General features: G+C 43.6%; 1 protein-coding gene across 2 annotated transcripts in view; it reads left to right on the top strand.

Annotated features, from left to right (window-relative positions):
* The window catches only part of riok2 (RIO kinase 2 (yeast)), a 44,604-nt gene extending 26,704 nt beyond the window's left edge, over nucleotides 1–17,900 (top strand). For both annotated transcript variants that reach the window (XM_072516357.1, XM_072516356.1), the window contains 4 exons: nucleotides 293–385; nucleotides 4,772–5,281; nucleotides 7,482–7,578; nucleotides 17,596–17,900. In XM_072516357.1, the coding sequence (XP_072372458.1) occupies nucleotides 293–385; nucleotides 4,772–5,281; nucleotides 7,482–7,578; nucleotides 17,596–17,757 (862 nt within the window). In that variant the 3' untranslated portion in view covers nucleotides 17,758–17,900. The remainder of the gene's footprint in view (nucleotides 1–292; nucleotides 386–4,771; nucleotides 5,282–7,481; nucleotides 7,579–17,595) is intronic.
* The last annotated feature ends 2,319 nt before the right edge of the window (nucleotides 17,901–20,219 follow it).

The following is a 20,219-nucleotide window of genomic DNA, read 5'->3' as shown; positions in this document are numbered from 1 at the left end:
ATTGGTAAATAAAGACTTCAGTATACTTTCTGGAAATTTAGTTTGCATAAAGCTGAGCTATTTCATTTTTCCAGGAAGGCACATGTTCAGGATACTGCCACCCAAAGGATAAATTGAGATTTTTTTCATTGGAAGTTGGGTTTCTGCAAACAAAAAAGCAGGATTGTAATGGCATTTTTCTTTTTAAAAAAAAAAAATGAAAATCCGCAGGGAGATTTTTAGAAATGGCTTTATGATCAGCTTTGTTCAACTGTAAAAATGTCAGTAAAATGGCCTGTCTTTTTCTTTTCAGGTATTTTAACAGAGATGTAAAATGTATTCGTGATTTTTTTATCAGACGTTTTAACTATGAAAGTGAGCTTTATCCAACATTCAAGGATATCAGGTCAGCAACATTTGTGTACATTTATATCATCTTGTTTTTAATATTGTAGATTTATCCTGACCCTTTGGATGTATGTTAACAACTCTCTCAATTCTTTAATTTTACACTGTGGTTGGATGTTGAAAAATTGTGATTTGCATGTGTAAGTGAGCCACATGGCAAGCCTGACTGATGATAAATTGGTTTCCAGTGTGATTCTTAGTAAATCAGGATTGTTTAGCAAGTGTTGTCCAATCGTGGAATTGCATCTAATGTTGGACACTACGTGTTAAGTTTTGCACATATAGGCTGGCCGCTGGGAGAATCGCCGCTTGCCATTGGTAACGGGCGAGCGGCGATTCTCCAGCCCGGATAGGCCGAGCGGCCTGCCCAACACGACAGGTTCCCGCCAGCCCCATCCACACCTGGTCGCTGCTGGCGGGAACAGCGCGGGAATGCTGGGGGGGGGGGTGGCCTGTGGGGTGGGAGGGGGGGTTCCTGCACTTGGGGGGGGGGGGGGGGGGGGGTGCCTCAAAAGGGATCCACGCATTGCGCCTTTTTCATCTAAACAAAACTTGGGGACAACCATTCCTGATTCATACCCCATGGCAATGTTTGAATTTGAACAATAACTTGGAAGGTAACTGTTCCCTGGTGTATTCTCCATGGCAACACTTTAGAGTCCACTTGCCAACCAATCAGCACGCTCTCCTCCTGCATAATAGATTGTTGTTCCTTTTACTGTTGTTATTCTTGAAAACTGTCCTGATGAGTGCAAGACAAAAAGCTTTGACAACATACCTCTTTTTTTTCCACCAATACTCAAGTTCTATATTACAAGTTCTATATTACCAGATGACAACAGCCCATTTCATTAATTTATTTTAAATGAATACTATATTACGCCAGAAACTCCATGTGACCAAGTGGAGGGAGTCAGTATGACAGCGATTATCAAGTTAAAATATTTTTTAAATTGAAATCTCCAAAAGCTAATTATCAAAATTTCTGTTCATTAGATTACCGTAATATTGGCAGCCAGATTACGCCTTTGCATTCCTCGGGTATTTTTCCTCAATTTTGAAATGCTTTTTTAAAATGAAGGTGTTTTTGTTCACTCAACTTTCTCGGTTTATTTGTCTTGGCATCAATGATCAGTTGTGATAATGTTGACTGGCTATTCAACTAAAGTGGGAATCATAGCCAGTTCCCTTCGTGTCCTCTGACATGAAAAGGATTTGTGGGATGCAATCTGTTTTCTCCTCTTACTGTCCACCCCCACCCACCATCACATCTCCTGTTTCCCTAGATCAGGCAATTAAGCCAATTTTAGTGTCCCAGCTTCCTAGCTGCTCTTTTGGGCAATATGAGCCATCCAGGAATTTAACCTGGGATGTCCTGATTCAGGATGACTCTAAATTATTGACAGGAACTGATATCGCCTCTAGTTGTTCAGTTCTAATCTAAGAAATTCAAAATAGTCCACTTATAAAAGTTGTACTTAAACTGGATGTAATGACAACCACGCTTCTTAAAACCTCTCTTGTAATATAAACAGGATGGTACTCATGGTTAGCTTTTTAGATTCAGGTTCTGGTTTGACATTAATGTAATTTATGACTTTGGAACAACCACCATGGTAAACTAACCGTTTTCAACCTGTCTGCTGCCTTTGGCACAGTTGACCACACCATTTGTTTCAGTCTGTGGGACTGCCCTTGTTTGGTTCCATTCATATTGATCCTGTCATAGTTGGCAAATTTTCCCACAATGTATTCTGCACTGTAACACCTAGGTGCTGTAAGGAGTTATCCTAGGCGTTTCTAGTTGGATTGCTGCCTCTCGGCAAGCTCATCCGAAACATACTATCAAATTTCACCTGTGTGCTGGTAACACTCAGCTCTTCCGCACCGCCACATCTCTGATTTGTAACAGTTCTTGCTCAGGATCCAATACTGGATGAGCAAAAATTTCCTTCAACTAAATATTGAGAAAACTGAAGCCATTGTCTTTGGTTCTTACCACAAACTCTGTTGCTTAACTGCCAACTCCAGAGACTTCTGGTGACGGCGGTCGGGAGGCAGCCGCGCGTTGGAGGGCTCCCGTTCGGGAACGGCATTGATGGGGAATAACGCCCGGTCCTAGGTCCAGCGACGGCATTAAAAGCCGGGAGACAGCGCGCAAAGAAGAAGGATGTCAAAAAACGGCCGGGAAAAAAGCGGCTGAAAGTCCGTTGGGGAGTGGAAAGGTCACCGCGGGGTCAACAAAGAAAATGGAGGCTGGAGCACCAGGGGAGGCCGCAGTGCTTACGGCTGAAGAAATAACTAAGGTGATGGCTGCGGAATTCCAAAAGCAGTTGGCACAGATTGCGAAATGCATGGAGACGGTGAGGAAGGAGATGAGGGAGGTTTTGAGTGCACTGGTGGAGGAGGCGGTTTCCCCGGTGATGACGGCGGTGGCGAGCGCAGTGGCGGAGGTGCGAGAGCAAGCGGAGGCGTTGAAGGAAGTGGAGGAGACGTTATTGCAGCACAGTGATCAACTTGCCTCGATGGGGAAGGAGATGTGGAAGGTGATGGACGCTAACAAGGATCTGCGAGGAAAAATGGAAGGTCTGGAAAGCAGATCCAGGAGACAGAATTTGAGGATCGTGGGGCTGCCCGAAGGAGTTGAAGGACCGAAGCCGACTGAGTATTTTGCCACGATGCTGGCAAAACTATTGGGGGAGGGGAGGATCCCTCCCGATATGAACTGGATCGGGCTCATCGGTCGTGGAGGCCTGTACCAAAGGCGAATGAGCCGCCAAGGGCAGTGACTCTGTGCTTCCGCAGGTACAGTGTGAAGGAGAAGGTCCTGAGCTGGGCCAAGCAGAAGGTGGTGCAGTGGGCTGGAGCTGGTATACGTGTATACCAGGACTTTACGGTGGAGCTGGCGAGGAGGCTGGCTACCTTCAACCGGGTGAAGAGGGCACTGTACATTAGCAAGGTGCAGTGCGGCATTGTATATCCAGCGAAGCTGAGGGTGACTTATAAGGGGGACTTTTATCTTGGAACGGCGGAAGCAGCGGAAGAGTTTGCGAAGGCAGAAGGACTGTGGCAGAACTGACAAATTGAGGAATGGTCATGTGCCGATGTAACCTCATGACTGTATTTTCTTTTTTGTATCACTGCACGCGGGTGTAGAGGCTAAAGGAGCCAATGTTGTATATAGTTGGACAAGGGAAGGGACGGGACTTTCACTCTAAATGAGGGCTCTTTAGGGTGTAGGTGGATATGCGGGGTTTGTGTGCTAAAAGGGGATCTTTGGGCTTTCCTAGGGCTGGGCAAGGGGGAAAGGGACCCGGGCGGGGCCTCACGCTGGCCGGTTTAAGCCGGCCAGTGAACGGGAGTGAGGTGGGGGGAGGGGCTGCGGACATCGGAGCCTGGCAGAATAGGGTCCGAGAGGTCTAACCGGGGTGGAAAGTTGTGGGGAGGGAACCGAGGTTGGGAGGAGGAGTTTTACAAGAGGCAGTGGACGGGAGGAGCTGGAGACTTTGGGGGGGGGGAGGGGGGGTGTCATGTACGGTACTCTCTCAGAGGCTGGATGGCGTTGTTTGGGGGGGGTGGGTGGGTGGAGAGCTGTGTAGATTAAGGGTGACTACGGGTAATCCCTGATTCCTTTTTGTCATTTGTTTATGTAAACATGCGGGTTGAGGTTTGGGGGTTGGTGGGCGGATGGGATCGTTGTTATTATGGGAATTGACATATCTTGCTGTTTATTGTTGATGGGTGTAAATGTGGGAGAAAATGTGAAAAAGGAGAATACATTTTTTTTTAAAAAAAAATAAATTTTAAAAAACTACCAACTCCATTGTTCACTGGCAGCTGAGGCTGTACCAGAGGGTTCGCAATCATGATATATTTGAGCCCAAGGTGAGTTTCCAACCAAATGTCCACTCCTTAGCATTACCCAACTTATCCCCCCCCTCCCTCCCCCAATCCTCTCACCTTGGCTTATCTACTGTTGAAACCATCATGCCATTGTTGCCTCTAGACTTAACTATTCCACTGCTCTCTTGGCCATGTCCCATCACCAACTCTACAGAGACTCATCCAATATTCTACTTGAATGTTAACTGGGCCAAGCCCTCCTCTCCCATTGCCCCTGTACTCATTGGCTCCTAGTTCCACAACACTTTTTAAATTTTCATATTTGATTTTAAATCCCTCCTTGGCTTTGCTCCCTCCGATCTATGTAACTTCCTCCAAACTATACTAGTGATCCCTCTAAAGTTTCTTTGTTGTACACAGCATCATATTTCACTTTCCCACTCACTCTCTTATTGCTTTGCAACGGGAAACAAATTTAGTATTGCTACATGTATTCCTCTTTGTATTAACAGTATCTGGACTCTGTCTCCATTTTCTTTAGGAAGGAGTCTTCGCTGGATGTGGAGATTGCAGTTAGTGGTTACACTAAAGAACTCCAAGAAGATGCTGAGCTGCTAGATGCTTCAGGCCCTGAACAGGAAGGAGTCGAAACTGAATTTTCAGAAGATGATTTGGATGGTGATGAAATTAAATTTTCAAATAAAGCATCTGAAAGCAAGGATTTCGTTCCTGAAAATAAAACAGAGCCTGGAGAGTTTCCTATTTCTGATTGGAACATGTTTGAAAAAATACATAAGGAAGGTGCAGAGAAGGATGAAATTGATAATATTGATCTGGGGAATCTGAAAATAAATTTAGACTATGTTGAAAGTGAATGTACTGAAACATTTTGTGCTGTTAAACTCCCTGGAGTTGTTACAGAACATGATCTTGAACATGCCACTGAAACATCGCATCATGTAGGCCGGAATGATGAAGGTTCGAGAGATGAAGATGAATGCCCAGACTTAGTTGGTTTGTCAACCCAAAACAAGGAGTTTAGACCTTTCAGGTACTAATTCAGCAGAATCTAACTTGCCTTCCATAGTGTGTTGTATCTTGTTGGTTTTCTTTGTTATGGTGTTATATTTAGATTATAAATGCGATATACATATATATATATATATGTGTGTGTGTGTGATATATATCTATATTGTATATGAACATATATACATGAACTAGGAGTAGGCCAGTTGGCCCCTCAAGCCTGCTCCGCCACTCAGTAAGATCATGCCTGATCAGATTATAATCTCAATTTCACGTTCCCATCTGTCCCCAATAACCTTTTGCCCCCTTATCAAGAAACTATCTAGCTCTGCCCTAAAAATATTCAAAGGCTCTATTTTCACTACCTTTTGAGGGAGCGAGTTCCTTATTTATTTATATATATAATATATATATATATATATATATATATATATATATATATAAACCCAAACTTTGTTGACTTTTTTTATTTCATCTCTGACATCAAAAGTGATCTGAAGACCAATTTGCAGATCAGTCTTTTGAGTAGTTGTGCAAGGCACTCCTAAACTGCACCTGTTTTTTTTAACCTTGATATAACCTTTCTGGGGAATTTATTTAGTTTTCAGTTTCGGGAAGAAGCAGCAATAAGATATTTGTATTCCCCCATCCCATTTTAAATGGAGAATTTTTCTCCTTGCCCATGACTCCTTCTGAGCTCAATTCTGTTCTTGGTGATATCCATGTGCAGGAGTCACTGGATAGTGATACCATCTAGGGACTTTTATTTTGTGAACACTTAGATCATGGTTAACTAATTTACTGGATTTCTTTGAGCAGAGATCATGGATGTTATCTACCTGTATTTAAGGAAGGTAATTGATGCCGTTTCACATAATTGGCTTCTGCATAAAATCCAAGTCGAAAGAATAGTGGCGACTTGGGGATTTTCACAGTACTTCATTGCAGTGTTAATGTAAGCCTATTTGTGACACTAATAAAGATTATTATTATTATTAGATGGGAATGTATTAAACTTGTTGGTTGGTAGTCAACAATAAGTAATAGCAAATGAGCAGTCACCTGGTTAGCTGCCAGTTACCAGTGTATCAGCACCACTTTTTAAAAGCTCTGATTTTGACGAAGGGTTTAGATCCGAATATCGAACTGAAAAAGTGGCAAATGATGAATCTCCATATATACATGGGTTACAAAGGATCTTGTCAATCTCGATTCGTGGGTGAAGAAATAATAGATGAAGTTTAATGCATGGGAATGCACGCTTCTGAGAAGGTTAACATGAATTATGTGTTAAATGGAAGTGCACGAGGCATTGAGTAGGAGGGAGATCTTAGGAGTCGCAACCTAAGAACGCAATATTTCCAACCTTTTTTTTTAAACATAAAACTGTGCCGGGAAGGTGGTGCGGTGGTTAGCACTGCTGCCTCACAGCGCCGAGGACCTGGTTCGATCCTGGCCCAGGGTCACTGTCCGTGTGAAATTTGCATATTCTCCCGTGTCTGCGTGGGTCTCACCCCCACAACCCAAAAGATGTGCAGGGTAGGTGGATTGGCCACACCAAGTTGTCCCTTAATTGGAACTTTTTAAAAAAAAACATAAACAAATTGCAGGAATGCGTGGCAAGGAGTATTACATATAAATCCAGAGAGTAGTGTTTTAACTATTTGTCCCTGGTTAGACCACATTTGGAGTACTGCAGAGCCTTTATCTCTTTATTTCAAAAGAGCTATTTAGTCATTGGAGAGGGTACACGGAAGGACACCGTTGATCCCAGAATTATGCAGGAGGAAACTGGGTCTTGCCTTTTGAAATGAGAGGGAATATGATGTGTTTTTGAATGATTTGGACATATTGATTCAAGAAAGCTTTTCTTCCATGGATAGAATTTTAAAACAAAGGGGTCATAAATTACAAAATAAGGATAATAAAAGAAAATGAGGTGATGAACGAAATTTGAATTTGTTTCAAAAGGAAAAAGACAGTTTATCAACAAATGGGATTCAGAGTTATGAGAAATGCATCAAGGGACATAAACAGTATGCAGGAATACTGGATATGTAAGCTATCTGGAGCTGGATAATGTGTTTTAGTACGTTGTGTCTAAGATTCATCTACAGTAGATCCCACAATATATTTTTTATGATTTATTAATGTACCCGTGTCCTGGATTATAGTTAATGTGTTGCCAAATTCAGTGATTTGTAAATATTTATTCCATTCTGTAGAAATGAACTAAGCTTGATGCACACAAACGAGCACAGACAAAGGACTACCAGTGTGAGTTCAGTAGGCAGCTTGTTGAGTACTTCAACTATCCCTCCGGTAAGTTTTCTATGAAAAGATTCTCCTAATTTTTCTTCTATTTTTGACTTTTGTAGTAATCAAAGCACAACTATTTCCAACTTGATTGCTAGATTAGCAGGTGGCTTACTGACAGTGCTACTCTGTATTCACCATTTTGGAAAGGAACATGAGCGACTTGGGATACCACAAACTGCTTGGATTCATAACCATTTATTTTCTCTGGGGCTACCTGAAATTGGTAGCTCACTATGAGAGGTGTTTCATATATAAACTACATAATGCAGGGTGTTGGCACACCTTCTCCAAATTCTTACAAATTACATTTAGAAGTTGCCTATTCATTGAATCCAGCTGAACAAAAATTTGCATTGGCTATAAGTATTTTTTATTCTTTCATGGGATCTGGGTGTCGCTGACAAGGCCAACATTTTTTGCCCAAGCCTAATGACCTTGAACTGAGTAGCTTGCTAGAAGGCAGTTGAGAGTCGACCACGTTGATGTGGATCTGGAGTCACATATAGTTAAGTATGGCAGATCTCCTTCCAGAAAGGGCATTTGTTTACGACAATCAGTGATAGATTCATAATGAATAGTACTGAGATTTGCTTTCAATTCTAAATATTATTAATTTAATTTAAATTTCACCAACTGCCGTGGTTAATCTATTTTTAATATGTGCTTCCTCTTTTATTATTCCATTATAGCTTCCTGAATAAATATTTTTAATGGAAACCATGTAAATTTGTCATGCTATTACCACACTAATCATATGAAACCACAATTGGCAGGAACATGTATTATGAAAAGCTTACGTGGGTAGATTCAATTATGAATCTAGATATAAAAATTTATAACACATAACAATTGGGAATGGAATGTATGACTTTAAAGTAGGGGTGAATAACGTGTGTTTCCTGGTCCACTTGTCCCCTTTCTGCTTACTTAATTGCAACTAAAGGCCGCACTCCATTCTGTCTCTGCAAGGTCTAAGGGGATCAGGGGTATGGGGAGAATGGGAATGAGAAACATATCAGCCATGAGCAAACTCGATGGGTGAAATGGCCTAATTCTGCTCCTAGGTCTTATGGGCACAAGAAATTGACTAGTTGGATAAATGTAGAGGTTGACAACCATCCAGAAACTGCATTTCATAAAGCAAAATGTAGCACATGCTCATTAGATTCATTCTTTCTTTAAGGAAGTGGCGACTCCATATTGTGTTTAATGACTTAAAATGTGAATCAATGAATGTTCAAAAATACAATTCATGGCTGGATAAAAACATTGTTAAAACAACAGTACAAGAATGTGCGGGGTCCAAATTTTTCACAGCATCACTGCTGTGGTTAGTGGTTAAAAGTAGAGCAAAACTCTATTCTTTTGGATTCTGGCTCCACCCCTACCCCCCCGCCCATGGGCGGGATTCTCCGACCCCCGCCAGGTGGGAGATTCATTGCGTCCTGATACCGGGACGTGATTCTCCCACCCCTGTGAAAAACGCCGCGCGCGGATAGCGCCAGGCCGCACGGAGAATCGCCATAGCGGCGATCCTCCCGCGGCGCCGCGATTCTCCGGCCCAGAAGGGCCAAGCGGTCAAACAAAAAAACCCGAGTCCCGCCAGCGCCATTCTGACATGATCTGGGCCGGAGGGACCACGGGTTTGAAGGGTCCGGGGGCGGCCTGTGGTGGACCCCTGCGCCATTTGGCGTCGGGGCAGGCGCGGGGGATGACGGCCAGTGCGCATGCGCTAGTTGGCGCCGACCCAACTGCACATGCGTGGACCCCGCGGCGCCTGGTCGACGGGCTCCAGCACCGTGCTGGCCCGCCCCCCCCCCCCCCCCCCCCCCCCCGCCCCTACCGGACCCGAGAATCGGGTCTCAGAACCGGTGCCGGACCAGAAAATCGCGGCCATATCTTTACCTTACAAACAAAATCTCTCCATTTTGAATGCTACGCCTCTAAGTTATGCTATCATGAGTCCGAATATTGAACAGTAAAGAAAATAAGGTGCTGTGAAATTATAAGAACTGCTGAACCAATAAAGTTTCTACAGCAGACTGGACATTTGTAAATACACCCCTGTCTCAAGCTCAGTTTAGTAACCTTGTATGTCAACAGTGCAACCTAGCATCCTTTGGTAAAGCATTAGTCTTAATTATTTTTCAGAGGGCAGCACGGTGGTGCAGTGGTTAGCACGGCTGTCTCACGGCGCCCAGGTCCCAAGTTCGATCCCGGCTCTGGGTCACTGTCCGTGTGGAGTTTGCAAATTCTCCCCTTGTTTGCGTGGGTTTCACCCCCACAACCCAAAGATGTGCAGGGTAGGTGGATCGGCCATGCTAAATTGCCCCTTAATTGGAAAAAATTAATTTGGTACTCTAAATTTATATTCAAAAATAATATTTTTCAGGTAAATAAGAAAATATGGCAGGTGCTAGAAACTGAAAAAATGCAAGACATACAGAAGTCACTTAGTTTCTTTGGGGAGAACAACCAAGATAATGTTTAGGTTACAAACTCTTTAAACCTGAGAAATAAGAAGCAATCAGACATGTGTTAATAAATCAGCAAAGGAGAGATTCTAAGATTTTGTTTCCCCCTCAGAATTGAAAAACCCAGAGAAGAATCATGAGTAAAATGATGTAACCTCTGGCATAAGCGGCAGAGCATTGATGAAACAATGTGTATCTAAATAGCCATGGAAGTGGAAGGCCGCGAAGAATGAGGGAGTGGAAATCCTGAGACTTAGGTGTGAAATTAAAACCGGTTTGAAAATGAAGCTGTAGATAATGCCTAATATCATTGTTGAACTAGAAGGTTGCAGAGTCCCTAGAAGAAAGATGATAGGCTGGATTCTCCGCCGTCGGGATGCTCCATTTTGCCGGCAGCCCGGGGTTTCCCAACGGCTAGGGGCTGCCCCACAGTGGGAAACCCCATTGACCAGCCAGCGAAACGGAGCATCCCACCGGCGTGCTGAACCAGAAATCTGGCGCGGCGGGACGGAGAATCCAGCCCGCGATATTTTTCATGAAGCTTTTATTGAGTTTCATTGGAACAGTGCATAGAATCCAAAGTGAGAACGAGAGGGATGTTAATAGGATGAGCCACAACCTGACAGCCTATTGCGGAGAGGAATCTTCAGCTGAATAGAGGAAAAAATGAACATTTCAGATGTGGGAAGTAAAGTCACCAAAGCGGATAGACAAAAACTGTCAGAGAGAATGGGAGAAGGCCTTACAGGAACTTGAAGAGAAGAAGCCTACTTGAGGTCGGTATGAGGTCCGATGTGCTTGGTGTCAGTGAAAAGTTCAACCCCAGAGAGAAATTCACAAAACAGAATTGGAGGAAGTCACATGAGGGGTGCATGGAAATCGGAAGATTTGTTTAATTAAAAATTAAACAATTATTGTTAATTATTCACTTTAATATACTTGCATAAGAACTAAATCAAAACTTAGATCAAATAATACATAAACTGGTCAGAACATAATGAAAAGCGTTAAACATGAAAGCATAACAAAAGTATAAGAAATAGATGATTCAGGAAGATAGGAATTGAAGAACGAAACCTTGTCCACAAGGTCTTACTTTTTTTTTAAAATTTAGAGTACCCAATTCATTTTCTTTTTTCAATTAAGGGACAATTTAGGATGGCCAATCCACCTAGCTTGCACATCTTTTGGGTTGTGGGGGCAAAACCCACGCAAACACTGGGAGAATGTGCAAACTCCACAAGGACAGTGACCCAGAGCTGGGATTGAAACTGGGACCACAGTGCAGTGAGGCAGCAGTGCTAACCACTGTGCCACCATGCGACCCAAGAGGTCTTATTTTTAAGGGAATCCATATATATGGTCTAACCCCTTATTTCCTCATTTGTTAAATACATGAATGTTTAAATACATGAATAGGATGGGAATAGAGGGATACGGACCCAAGAAGTGGAGAAGATTGAGTTTAGTCGGGCAGCATGGGCAGTACGGGCTTGGAGGGCCGAAGGGCCTGTTCCTGTGCTGTACTTTTCTTTGTTCTTTGTTTGTTTGTTTCTAATTCTCAGCTGAGGCTTTCTGATTTATTTAACAACTGTCTGTCACTTAGAACATGATTTGTTATGCAAGCATTGGCCATTACTTAAAATTCACTAATTGTCCATCAAATTAATGAAATGTCAACATGCACCGGCCACGTATGCCATTCCTACAAAGACACGGGGCTTGCATTAACCTTGCTTTTGATACATTTTTATTGCTAAATGTTACTGTTGCTAGGCTATGATACTTTTTAAACATTTCAAGGGACTTCTATGTAACTTCTCCTTCATATGTTAAATTCCTTCCTAGCAACTCCTATTTTTTATCTGAAACTAGAGTCACATTGACCTTGTCGATTCTGTCTATGCACTGAATTATAAAATGTACTGCATCAATTCTTAAATGTCCCAAATAAATCAATGAAGCAACCAGTAAATCAATAAATTTGTAATATATCAGGCAACGTAATATAGATTGACATGGGCTGAGTTTGTGAGGACAAGGATGTGGGGTTTGAAATGCAACTTCAAGTCAAATAGGATGCCACGGTTGCGATCAGTTTGATTTAGCCTGAGACAATGGCAAGGGAGGGAGTTGAAAAATTTGACAGGGGACACTGCATTTTGGGGGGCTCAAAGACAATGGTGCAATCGAATCAAATGGAAACTAAATCCCATAGCGAGCGTGGTTAGCCAGCCGCATGTTTCCTGGCGCTCGCAGCACTGAAAAACACAACGCTATCGAACGCGACTCGAGTTGGATACGGGGCCTCAGCGGGGAATGCGCAGCCGAGGCCGCACTTAGTTCCGTTCCCTGCAGTGAGAAGCCCGCTCGCCGAAAGTCCTCAGTGCAGGGAGAGACCGGGACGTCATTTTTAAATGGCGCTCTGATCTCTTAAGCCCCAACGCGACCCTGAACACCACACAAGCCCAACTGACATAAAAGGTGGTCTCTGGGCCCCTAGCCCAATCCCCGCCGTGCAAAATGATGCCAGCTTGGCTGTGGCTCCCAGATTGGCTCTGCCAGGGTGCTAAGCTGGTACCAGCAGTGCCAGCGTGGTTCCCCAGCCAGAGGTCAAGCATCTGGGGGCCTCAGATTCCCTGAGAGACCCCATGAATGCTGTTCCGTCTGGTCCCCATTCGCAGAGATCGGTAATGAACGGCACTTACCCGAGGTCTCTGAGACGAAGGGGATAGATCCCAACTCCTTGGTTATCTCAGGGAACTGCATATTAGAGTGAGACTGGCGATCTCGCTCTAATATGCAGATTTGACAGTGGGTGGGCTTCACATCGCAACGTCTCGCGAGATTGCGCTGGGTCTCGCGAGATTGCGCTGGGTCTCGCGAGATTGCGCTGGGTCTCGCGAGATTGCGCTGGGTCTCGCGAGATTGCGCTGGGTCTCGCGAGATTGCACTGGGTCTCGCGAGATTGCGCAGGGTCTCGCGAGATTGCGCAGGGTCTCGCGAGCTCGCGCAACGTCTCGCGAGATCGCGGTACATCGCTCTGCTTTTCAGGTGTAGCGTGGCCAGTAGATCATTGGAAGTTGTGGCTCATCTGAGAACAACTCCCACAGTTGCTAATCTAGCAAAAGGGAAGCCTGGGAACATATCCCACAAAAAATAGGATAGCTGACACTTGTGCAGGCTCCCTTGGCAACACATTTTAATTGAGAGGAAGCAAGTGAAGTTAGAGGTTATTTGCAAATGTAGCCAGGTAGGAGTGGATGACGACTCGCTTAGCTTCTGTTCAAGGAAATAATCCAAGCAGTCCAAGGAATCTATTCTTGGCCTCATTCTTCTGTTCATTTATTGGTTACATATGAAATACATCATTCACATATACCAGAGCAACTTTAATATATCGATTGCCCCATATGCTTCCACAGCCATTTCTGTTTTGCCTGTTGGCGATTGGTGATTTCTGATTATGCCTCCAATAGCAGTGCTTTTTGTTCTTGGAGTGAAAACACCAAAGGCTGAAATGCAAAATAAAATGGCTGATGCATGACTGAACAGTTAAATGACCCTCTTTCTCACTCACTGCATCAATTAAAATTCTTTCAGCTTAGGTGACTTACAAATAACCAGACACAATCTATAAAGATATGGCTGTAATGTTGGAAGTGACAGCACATTTGTTGTTCACTTTGGCTACAACCTTTTTTAACGCCTTTTATTGTTGCTAATGAAACTTGCCTCTTTACAATGTAGTCTTGACTGCAGTTGAGTGAGAATTTTAATCCTGACAATAACTGATCCCATTTAATACACTTTGTTTCAAAATCAACCATAACCTAACCTGTCTAAATTCTTTCCCCATATTTTTAGAGGTATAAGATAATATGCAGGACTTGTGGTGCAGTGGGTAGCATCCTGCCTCTGAACCAGAAGTTCCGGGATCGGGTTCCACCCCAGGATATGATGGCCAAGGAAGGTGCTTCATAATAGATTATTTTTTGAATGGATATAAATTAAGAGAGGTGGATACTCAGCGAGACCGTAGTGTCCTTGTGCATCAGTCGCTGAAACTAAGCATGCAGGTAAAGCAGGCAGTAAAGAAGGCAGATGGTGGAAGCAGATACATTAACAGTGTTCAAAAGGCATCTCGACAAATACATGGATAGGATGGGTATAGAGGATTACGACACTAGCATGTGCTGAGGGTTTTGGCCAAGGGTGGTATGACCGGTACAGTCTTGGAGGTCCGAAGAGCCTGTTCCTGTGCTGTATTGTTCTTTGTATATTGGCCTTCATAGCGAGAGGATTCAAGTCTAGGAATAGGGATGTTTGCCACAGTTGTATAGGGCTTTGGTGAGACCATACCTGGAGTATTGTGTGCAGTTTTGGTGTCCTTATCTGAGGAAGGATGTTCTTGCCACAGAGGGAGTACAGCAAAGGTATACCAGGCTGATTCCTGGGATGGTGTGACTGTTATATGAGAAGAGATTAAGTCAGTTAGGATTATATTCATTGGAATTTAGAAGAATGAGTGGGAATCTCATAGAAACCTATAAAATTCTAACAGGATTAGACAGGGTAGATACAGAAAGAACATTCCCGATGGTGGGGGAATCCAGAACTAAGGGTCATAGTTTGAGGATAAGGGGTAAACTTTTAGGACAGGTGAGAAATTTTTTCACCCAGAGAATGGTGAATCTGTGTAATTTACTATCACAGAAAGGACTTGAGGCTAAAATGTTGTGCAATTTCAAGAAGGAATTATATATACCTCTTGGGGCTAGAGGGATATGGGGGAAGGTGGGATCAGGGTATTGAACTTGATGAACAGAATGATCAATAATGAATGGCAGAGCAGGCTGAAAGTTTCTCTGCAACACTGTCAACAGGCTGAGTATCAACCTGCAAAATCCTTCCAACACACCAATGGCAGGTGTTAAAAATGGGAGAGGCTCCGGTCATCCATCCTTGATGCGGAGTGGTGTCCCTGAAGCTATAAGCCTCTGCATCAGGCTAGCGGCCTGTTCCAGGAAAAAACCACCATGGAAATAGATGAAAGTCTGCCTTGTGCACCACTAGATACGGGAAGAGAAACAACAAGATAAATATGCACTGTACATTTCCTCAATTTTGTTTTCAATATTAACCAACTCCTGCTTGTGAAAATACATTTTTTGCGTCTGCCTATATGACATCCCTTTTGGAATAAGGTTGTTTGTCCAAAGTGTGAAGGCAAAATATCTATGCAACTATTAAAAAGATCAGTACATAAGTGCCATCCAGTGATAGGAGCAAGTACATTTGGTTCAAGATAATTGACGAAGCTATAAAAATGTTTGTAATGTTATCCTTTCACTTGCATTTTTGTGACTCTGCCAGCTGTTAAAATGCTATGCTACGATCATGTTTCAATTTCAACTGTCCTATTTTTATTAGACCATTCAGATGTATTTTGAATGTAAACATTAGTGCAGGCCTGTATTTAGAAACTGCGTTGCACAGTCTCCACATCTCAATTATCCAGTAGTGGTTTCAGTGATCAGTATTTTAATATGCATATATTTCAGACTTCGTTAAATTTATTTAGGATTTCTATTTTTTTTAAACTGAAGTTAGGCCAGTTGGGTGTCCAATGTGTGAAAATCCATCATGTTTGTGAACCTACAAACAGAACTACTATGAATTCCTGTTTGATGCTGAGTGCACATTCTCTTACTGTAGAGACATACCTACTTATCCAAACACAGAGTTTGGATGCATTTAAGAGCCAAGTTTTTGGGGCCTCCCAAGTATGCACGAATATTGTAGGAGTTAACCAGCTAAAACCATGCAACTTGCCAGTGTAGTACAGTTGTATAATCCCTGTTACTTATTCAACTGTGGACCCACCTTTCCATGAACACATTTGACTTGTAGGATAATCTGGAGCTTGTAGTAAGAATTGCATCCCCACTGAAACATTTGCCCCTCTGGATTATTCTGGGAACCAGGCTAACTTGCCTTTCCTCATTAGTTTGTCATTTCTATTAATTTTATTCTTGTATGTTTTTGGGCATGAGATAGCTTGTACTATCAATATATAAGTTGTGAATAAAAATCAAATAACTGTGGGTACTGGAAATCTGAAACAAAAACAAACTGCTGGAAAGACCCAGCCCACCTGACAGCATGTTTTGAGTCGAATAGGACCTCTTCTGAAGAAGAGTCACATTCAACTCAATGTTAAATATGTAATTTGTGTTTAGTGGTGAGTAAAAATTGGCTTCCCCTGCACCTATCTTTCTCTTTTTTATGCTTTATGCAATAATTTGACCTTCTCAAGAGTTTAACCTCTTGCTCACCTTTCGCTTTCACTCTGGCATATTGGGTCTCTTGGAGCCGGGAACCAGCTTCAAACAGATCGGGCGCCATCTTTGAAGGACGCCCCGACCAGCTTTGTAGCTGAACAGCCCTGAGGCCTTGTCTCGATGGACTCGGGGCTCCCTCTCCTGACGGTCATCGCCGACAAATTCCATCCCCCCCACTCCTCCACCGCAATAATTGTGCGCACACACACACACATCCACACCCATGGGGTTATCACTAAGGTCCTACCCTAGCACAGTTGGGCACTGCCTGGGCAGCTCCCTCTACACCCGGGGGTTGTATGTACTTCTGCACCCCTGGAGAGATCTCCTTGACTGTTTCAGGCCTTGCCAGACTTGGTGTGACATGCCAACGCTGGGTCAAGATTTAGTTGGGGTGAAGGAGGTCTGGAGAGAGTGCTCGCTAATGACATGGTAATGTATTAAAATTGGATTGGATTGGATTTGTTTATTGTCACGTGTACCGAGGTACAGTGAAAAGTATTTTTCTGCGAGCAGCTCAACAGATCATAAAGTACATGAGAAGAAAAGGGAATAAAAGAAAATACATAATAGGGCAACACAACATATACAATGTAACTACATAAGCACTGGCATTGGATGAAGCATACAGGGTGTAGTGTTAATGAAGTCAGTCCATAAAAGGGTCATTTAGGAGTCTGGTAACAGTGGGGAAGAAGCTGTTTTTGAGTCTGTTCGTGCGTGTTCTCAGACTTCTGTATCTCCTGCCCGATGGAAGAAGTTGGAAGAGTGAGTAAGCCGGGTGAGAGAGATCTTTGATTATACTGCCTGCTTTCCCCAGGCAGCAGGAGGTGTAGATGGAGTCAATGGATGGGAGGCAGGTTCGTGTGATGGACTGGGCGGTGTTCACGACTCTCTGAAGTTTCTTGCGGTCCTGGGCCGAGCAGTTGCCATACCAGGCTGTGATGCAGCCCGATAGGATGCTTTCTATGGTGCATCTGTAAAAGTTGGTAAGAGTCAATGTGGACATGCCGAATTGAGGTTCCTGTGGTTGGGGCAGGGGGGTGATCATGCCGGAAAATTGCCTTTTCCTCTTTTCTCCGAATGTTGAGCCCCCTCTGAGTTTCTCAATGATTCAGAAAAGGGGCTCAAAATTGCCCCAGAATTTCTAAATGCTTCATTGATTTGTTTTGAATTTAATTTGAGATTGCTTGCCATTTTAGGATGTGATCAAACGGAAAGTTAAACAACAACTGACCAAACAGCAGAAGGCGGCAACTAGAAGACGTTTACAGAAGGGAGAGGCCAACATCTACACCAAACAGCGACGAGAAAACATACAGACCATTAAATGGAGTGCTGAAGCAGAAAGCTTTTGGGGTTAGAAGTGGCATATTGGAGCTTCTTGGGATTCAAAAACATCATTAAAATGAAGACAATGTAAAATGAATCTGAAAATTAATTTGTGATTTCCATGTATTTGAACTGATAAAATTTTCTGGCTATAAAATCAAATTATACAATACAATGGAAATGTGTATCTTTAATTTGTTTTTTAAGTCGATAAAGAGAACATATAAACTTAATAGAGAATGTCAGACTGATTTCAAAGATTTGCATTCATTCCATATATCTATTCGCAAAGTTCATGGTTAGAAATATCAAACTGGTGAATTTAACTGCCGAGTGAATGTTCCACTCTGCCCCAGCGGTGAGTTTTAGCTAAACGTTTTGAATAGGAAACCCTCTGCCGCCACCCATAATTACAAACTTGTATTTTCCACGGAAGCCATCTCTTCAGTTTGAGTGAAAATATGGCAATTGCTTGGTTGTGGATGTTTTGAGCTGTAGGCCTGCACATGGTATAAACTGGGTGATATTTCCCAAACTTATTTTTAGGCTGATGGTTACAGTCAAGACACCGAAGACATTTATCCCTTAGTCTTGACTGGATTTGACACTAGGGGCGGGATTCTCCCCTACCCAGCGGGGCGGGTCCGGCGTAATGAAGTGGCGGGAACCACTCCGGCGTTGGGCTGCCCCAAAGGTGCAGAGGTCTCCTCACCTTTAGGGGCCAGGCCCGCGCCGGTGCGGTTTCCGCTCCACCGGCTGGCGGGAAAAGCCTTTGGCACCACACCAGCCGGGGCCGAAAGGTCTTCGCCGGGCGACGCATTCTCGGGAGCGTCAGCGGTTGCTGACGTCATCCCCGCGCATGCGCAGGGGAGGGGGTCTCTTCTGCCTCCGCCATAGTGAAGACCATGGCGAAGGCAGAAGAAAAAGAGTGCCCCCACGGCACAAGCCCGCCCGTGGATCGGTGCGCCCCGATCGCGGGCCAGGCCACCGTGGGGGCACTCCCCGGGGCTAGATCGCCCCCCCCAGGACCCCAGAGCCTGCCCGCACCGCCTTGTCCCGCCGTTCAAAAGGTGGTTTAATCCACGCTGGCAGGACAGGCATTCCAGCAGCAGGACTTCGGCCCATCGCGAGCCGGAGAATCGGCAGGGGTGGGCCTGCCGACCGGCCCGGCGCGATTCCTGTTCCTGCCGAATCTCTGGTGGCGGAGACTTCGGGACACGGCAGGGGCGGGATTCACGCCAGCCCCCGGCAAGTCTCTGACCCGGTGGGGTTCGGAGAATCCCGCCCCAGGTTCCAGAAGTGAATAGAGAGTGAAATGAAATGGAAATCGCGTATTGTCACAAGTAGGCTTCAAATGAAGTTACTGTGAAAAGCCCCTATTCGCCACATTCCGGCACCTGTTCTGGGAGGCTGGTACGGGAATTGAACCATGCTGCTGGCCTGCTTTGGTCTGCTTTAATAGCCAGCTATTTAGCCCCAGTGTTTAATCTGCTACAATAATAAGAAAGTTCCTTTTTAATTTCAATTGTCACTTCAGCACCAAAGTAGAACTGTATTGCATTTTAATTGAAATGTGTATGCTAATACACTTGGTACTGCCTAAATTCTGTTCTTGTGTTTTTAACTGTTAAGTCTTAATTAAGCAGAAAGCTTGCAGGTGACTATATCTCTTTAATAGGCATAAATGCTATGTTACAATGTTTCATAACAAGATTTTGCCCATATAAATGCAGAATGTTCAATAAAATGTTTTGCAAAGTATTTCAAACAAAAGATCAAAAACTAACTCGTGATTAGATTCAAGGAGTTTTCCCACCTTTTTCTCATTGAGGTGGCTTTTGACTCATTATCGACAGTTGACTTTATTATGATCCTGGACCAGACCCCAACAGTGGCTAGGTTACTGGACAAAAACCCCAATCTTTTATTTTAAGTTTGTAAGATTGTAGGAAAGAACACCTCTGGAGGAGTGATCTCATGCAAAATAGGGATATGGTATATTAAAACAAACTTTATTACTGACACTGTATTAAAATGTCTTTAACATCATACAAAAAAATAGCTTACAATTACCCCTTAAACAATGCTAATCAATACAGTGAACCAATGGCCCTTAACTGCCAGCCTTATTTCCACTCGTATCCTTATTTCCATTCAAACAACAAACCCTTGTCCGACCACAATCTACTTTTAAATACAGTTAACAGACCCAGGTATACTTGTGTAAGAGATGTTCTTCGAGACTGTTTTAAGAGAATGACCTGAATCCTATCCGAACAATGCAGGAACTCTAGCTGGTCTTCAGAAATTGTTTTCATGGTTTGACTTACAGGAACAAACAACCCTGCCTGCTTTTCTGCAAAATGTCTGGTACTCTACCTCCTCCCATTAGTTATATCATCTTACCAAGCTGAAAATAGGTGCGATTCAGCGGAAATAATTTTGAGTCCGCATTTGGCAAGGTATTTCTTGGCCTATATTCAATGGCACTTAG

This window comes from Scyliorhinus torazame, chromosome 9 (genome assembly GCF_047496885.1).
Source record: "Scyliorhinus torazame isolate Kashiwa2021f chromosome 9, sScyTor2.1, whole genome shotgun sequence".
Classification (NCBI taxonomy): domain Eukaryota; kingdom Metazoa; phylum Chordata; class Chondrichthyes; order Carcharhiniformes; family Scyliorhinidae; genus Scyliorhinus; species Scyliorhinus torazame.
The sequence above is the reverse complement of the archived record's forward strand: the minus strand, read 5'-3'. Positions and strand labels throughout refer to the sequence as shown.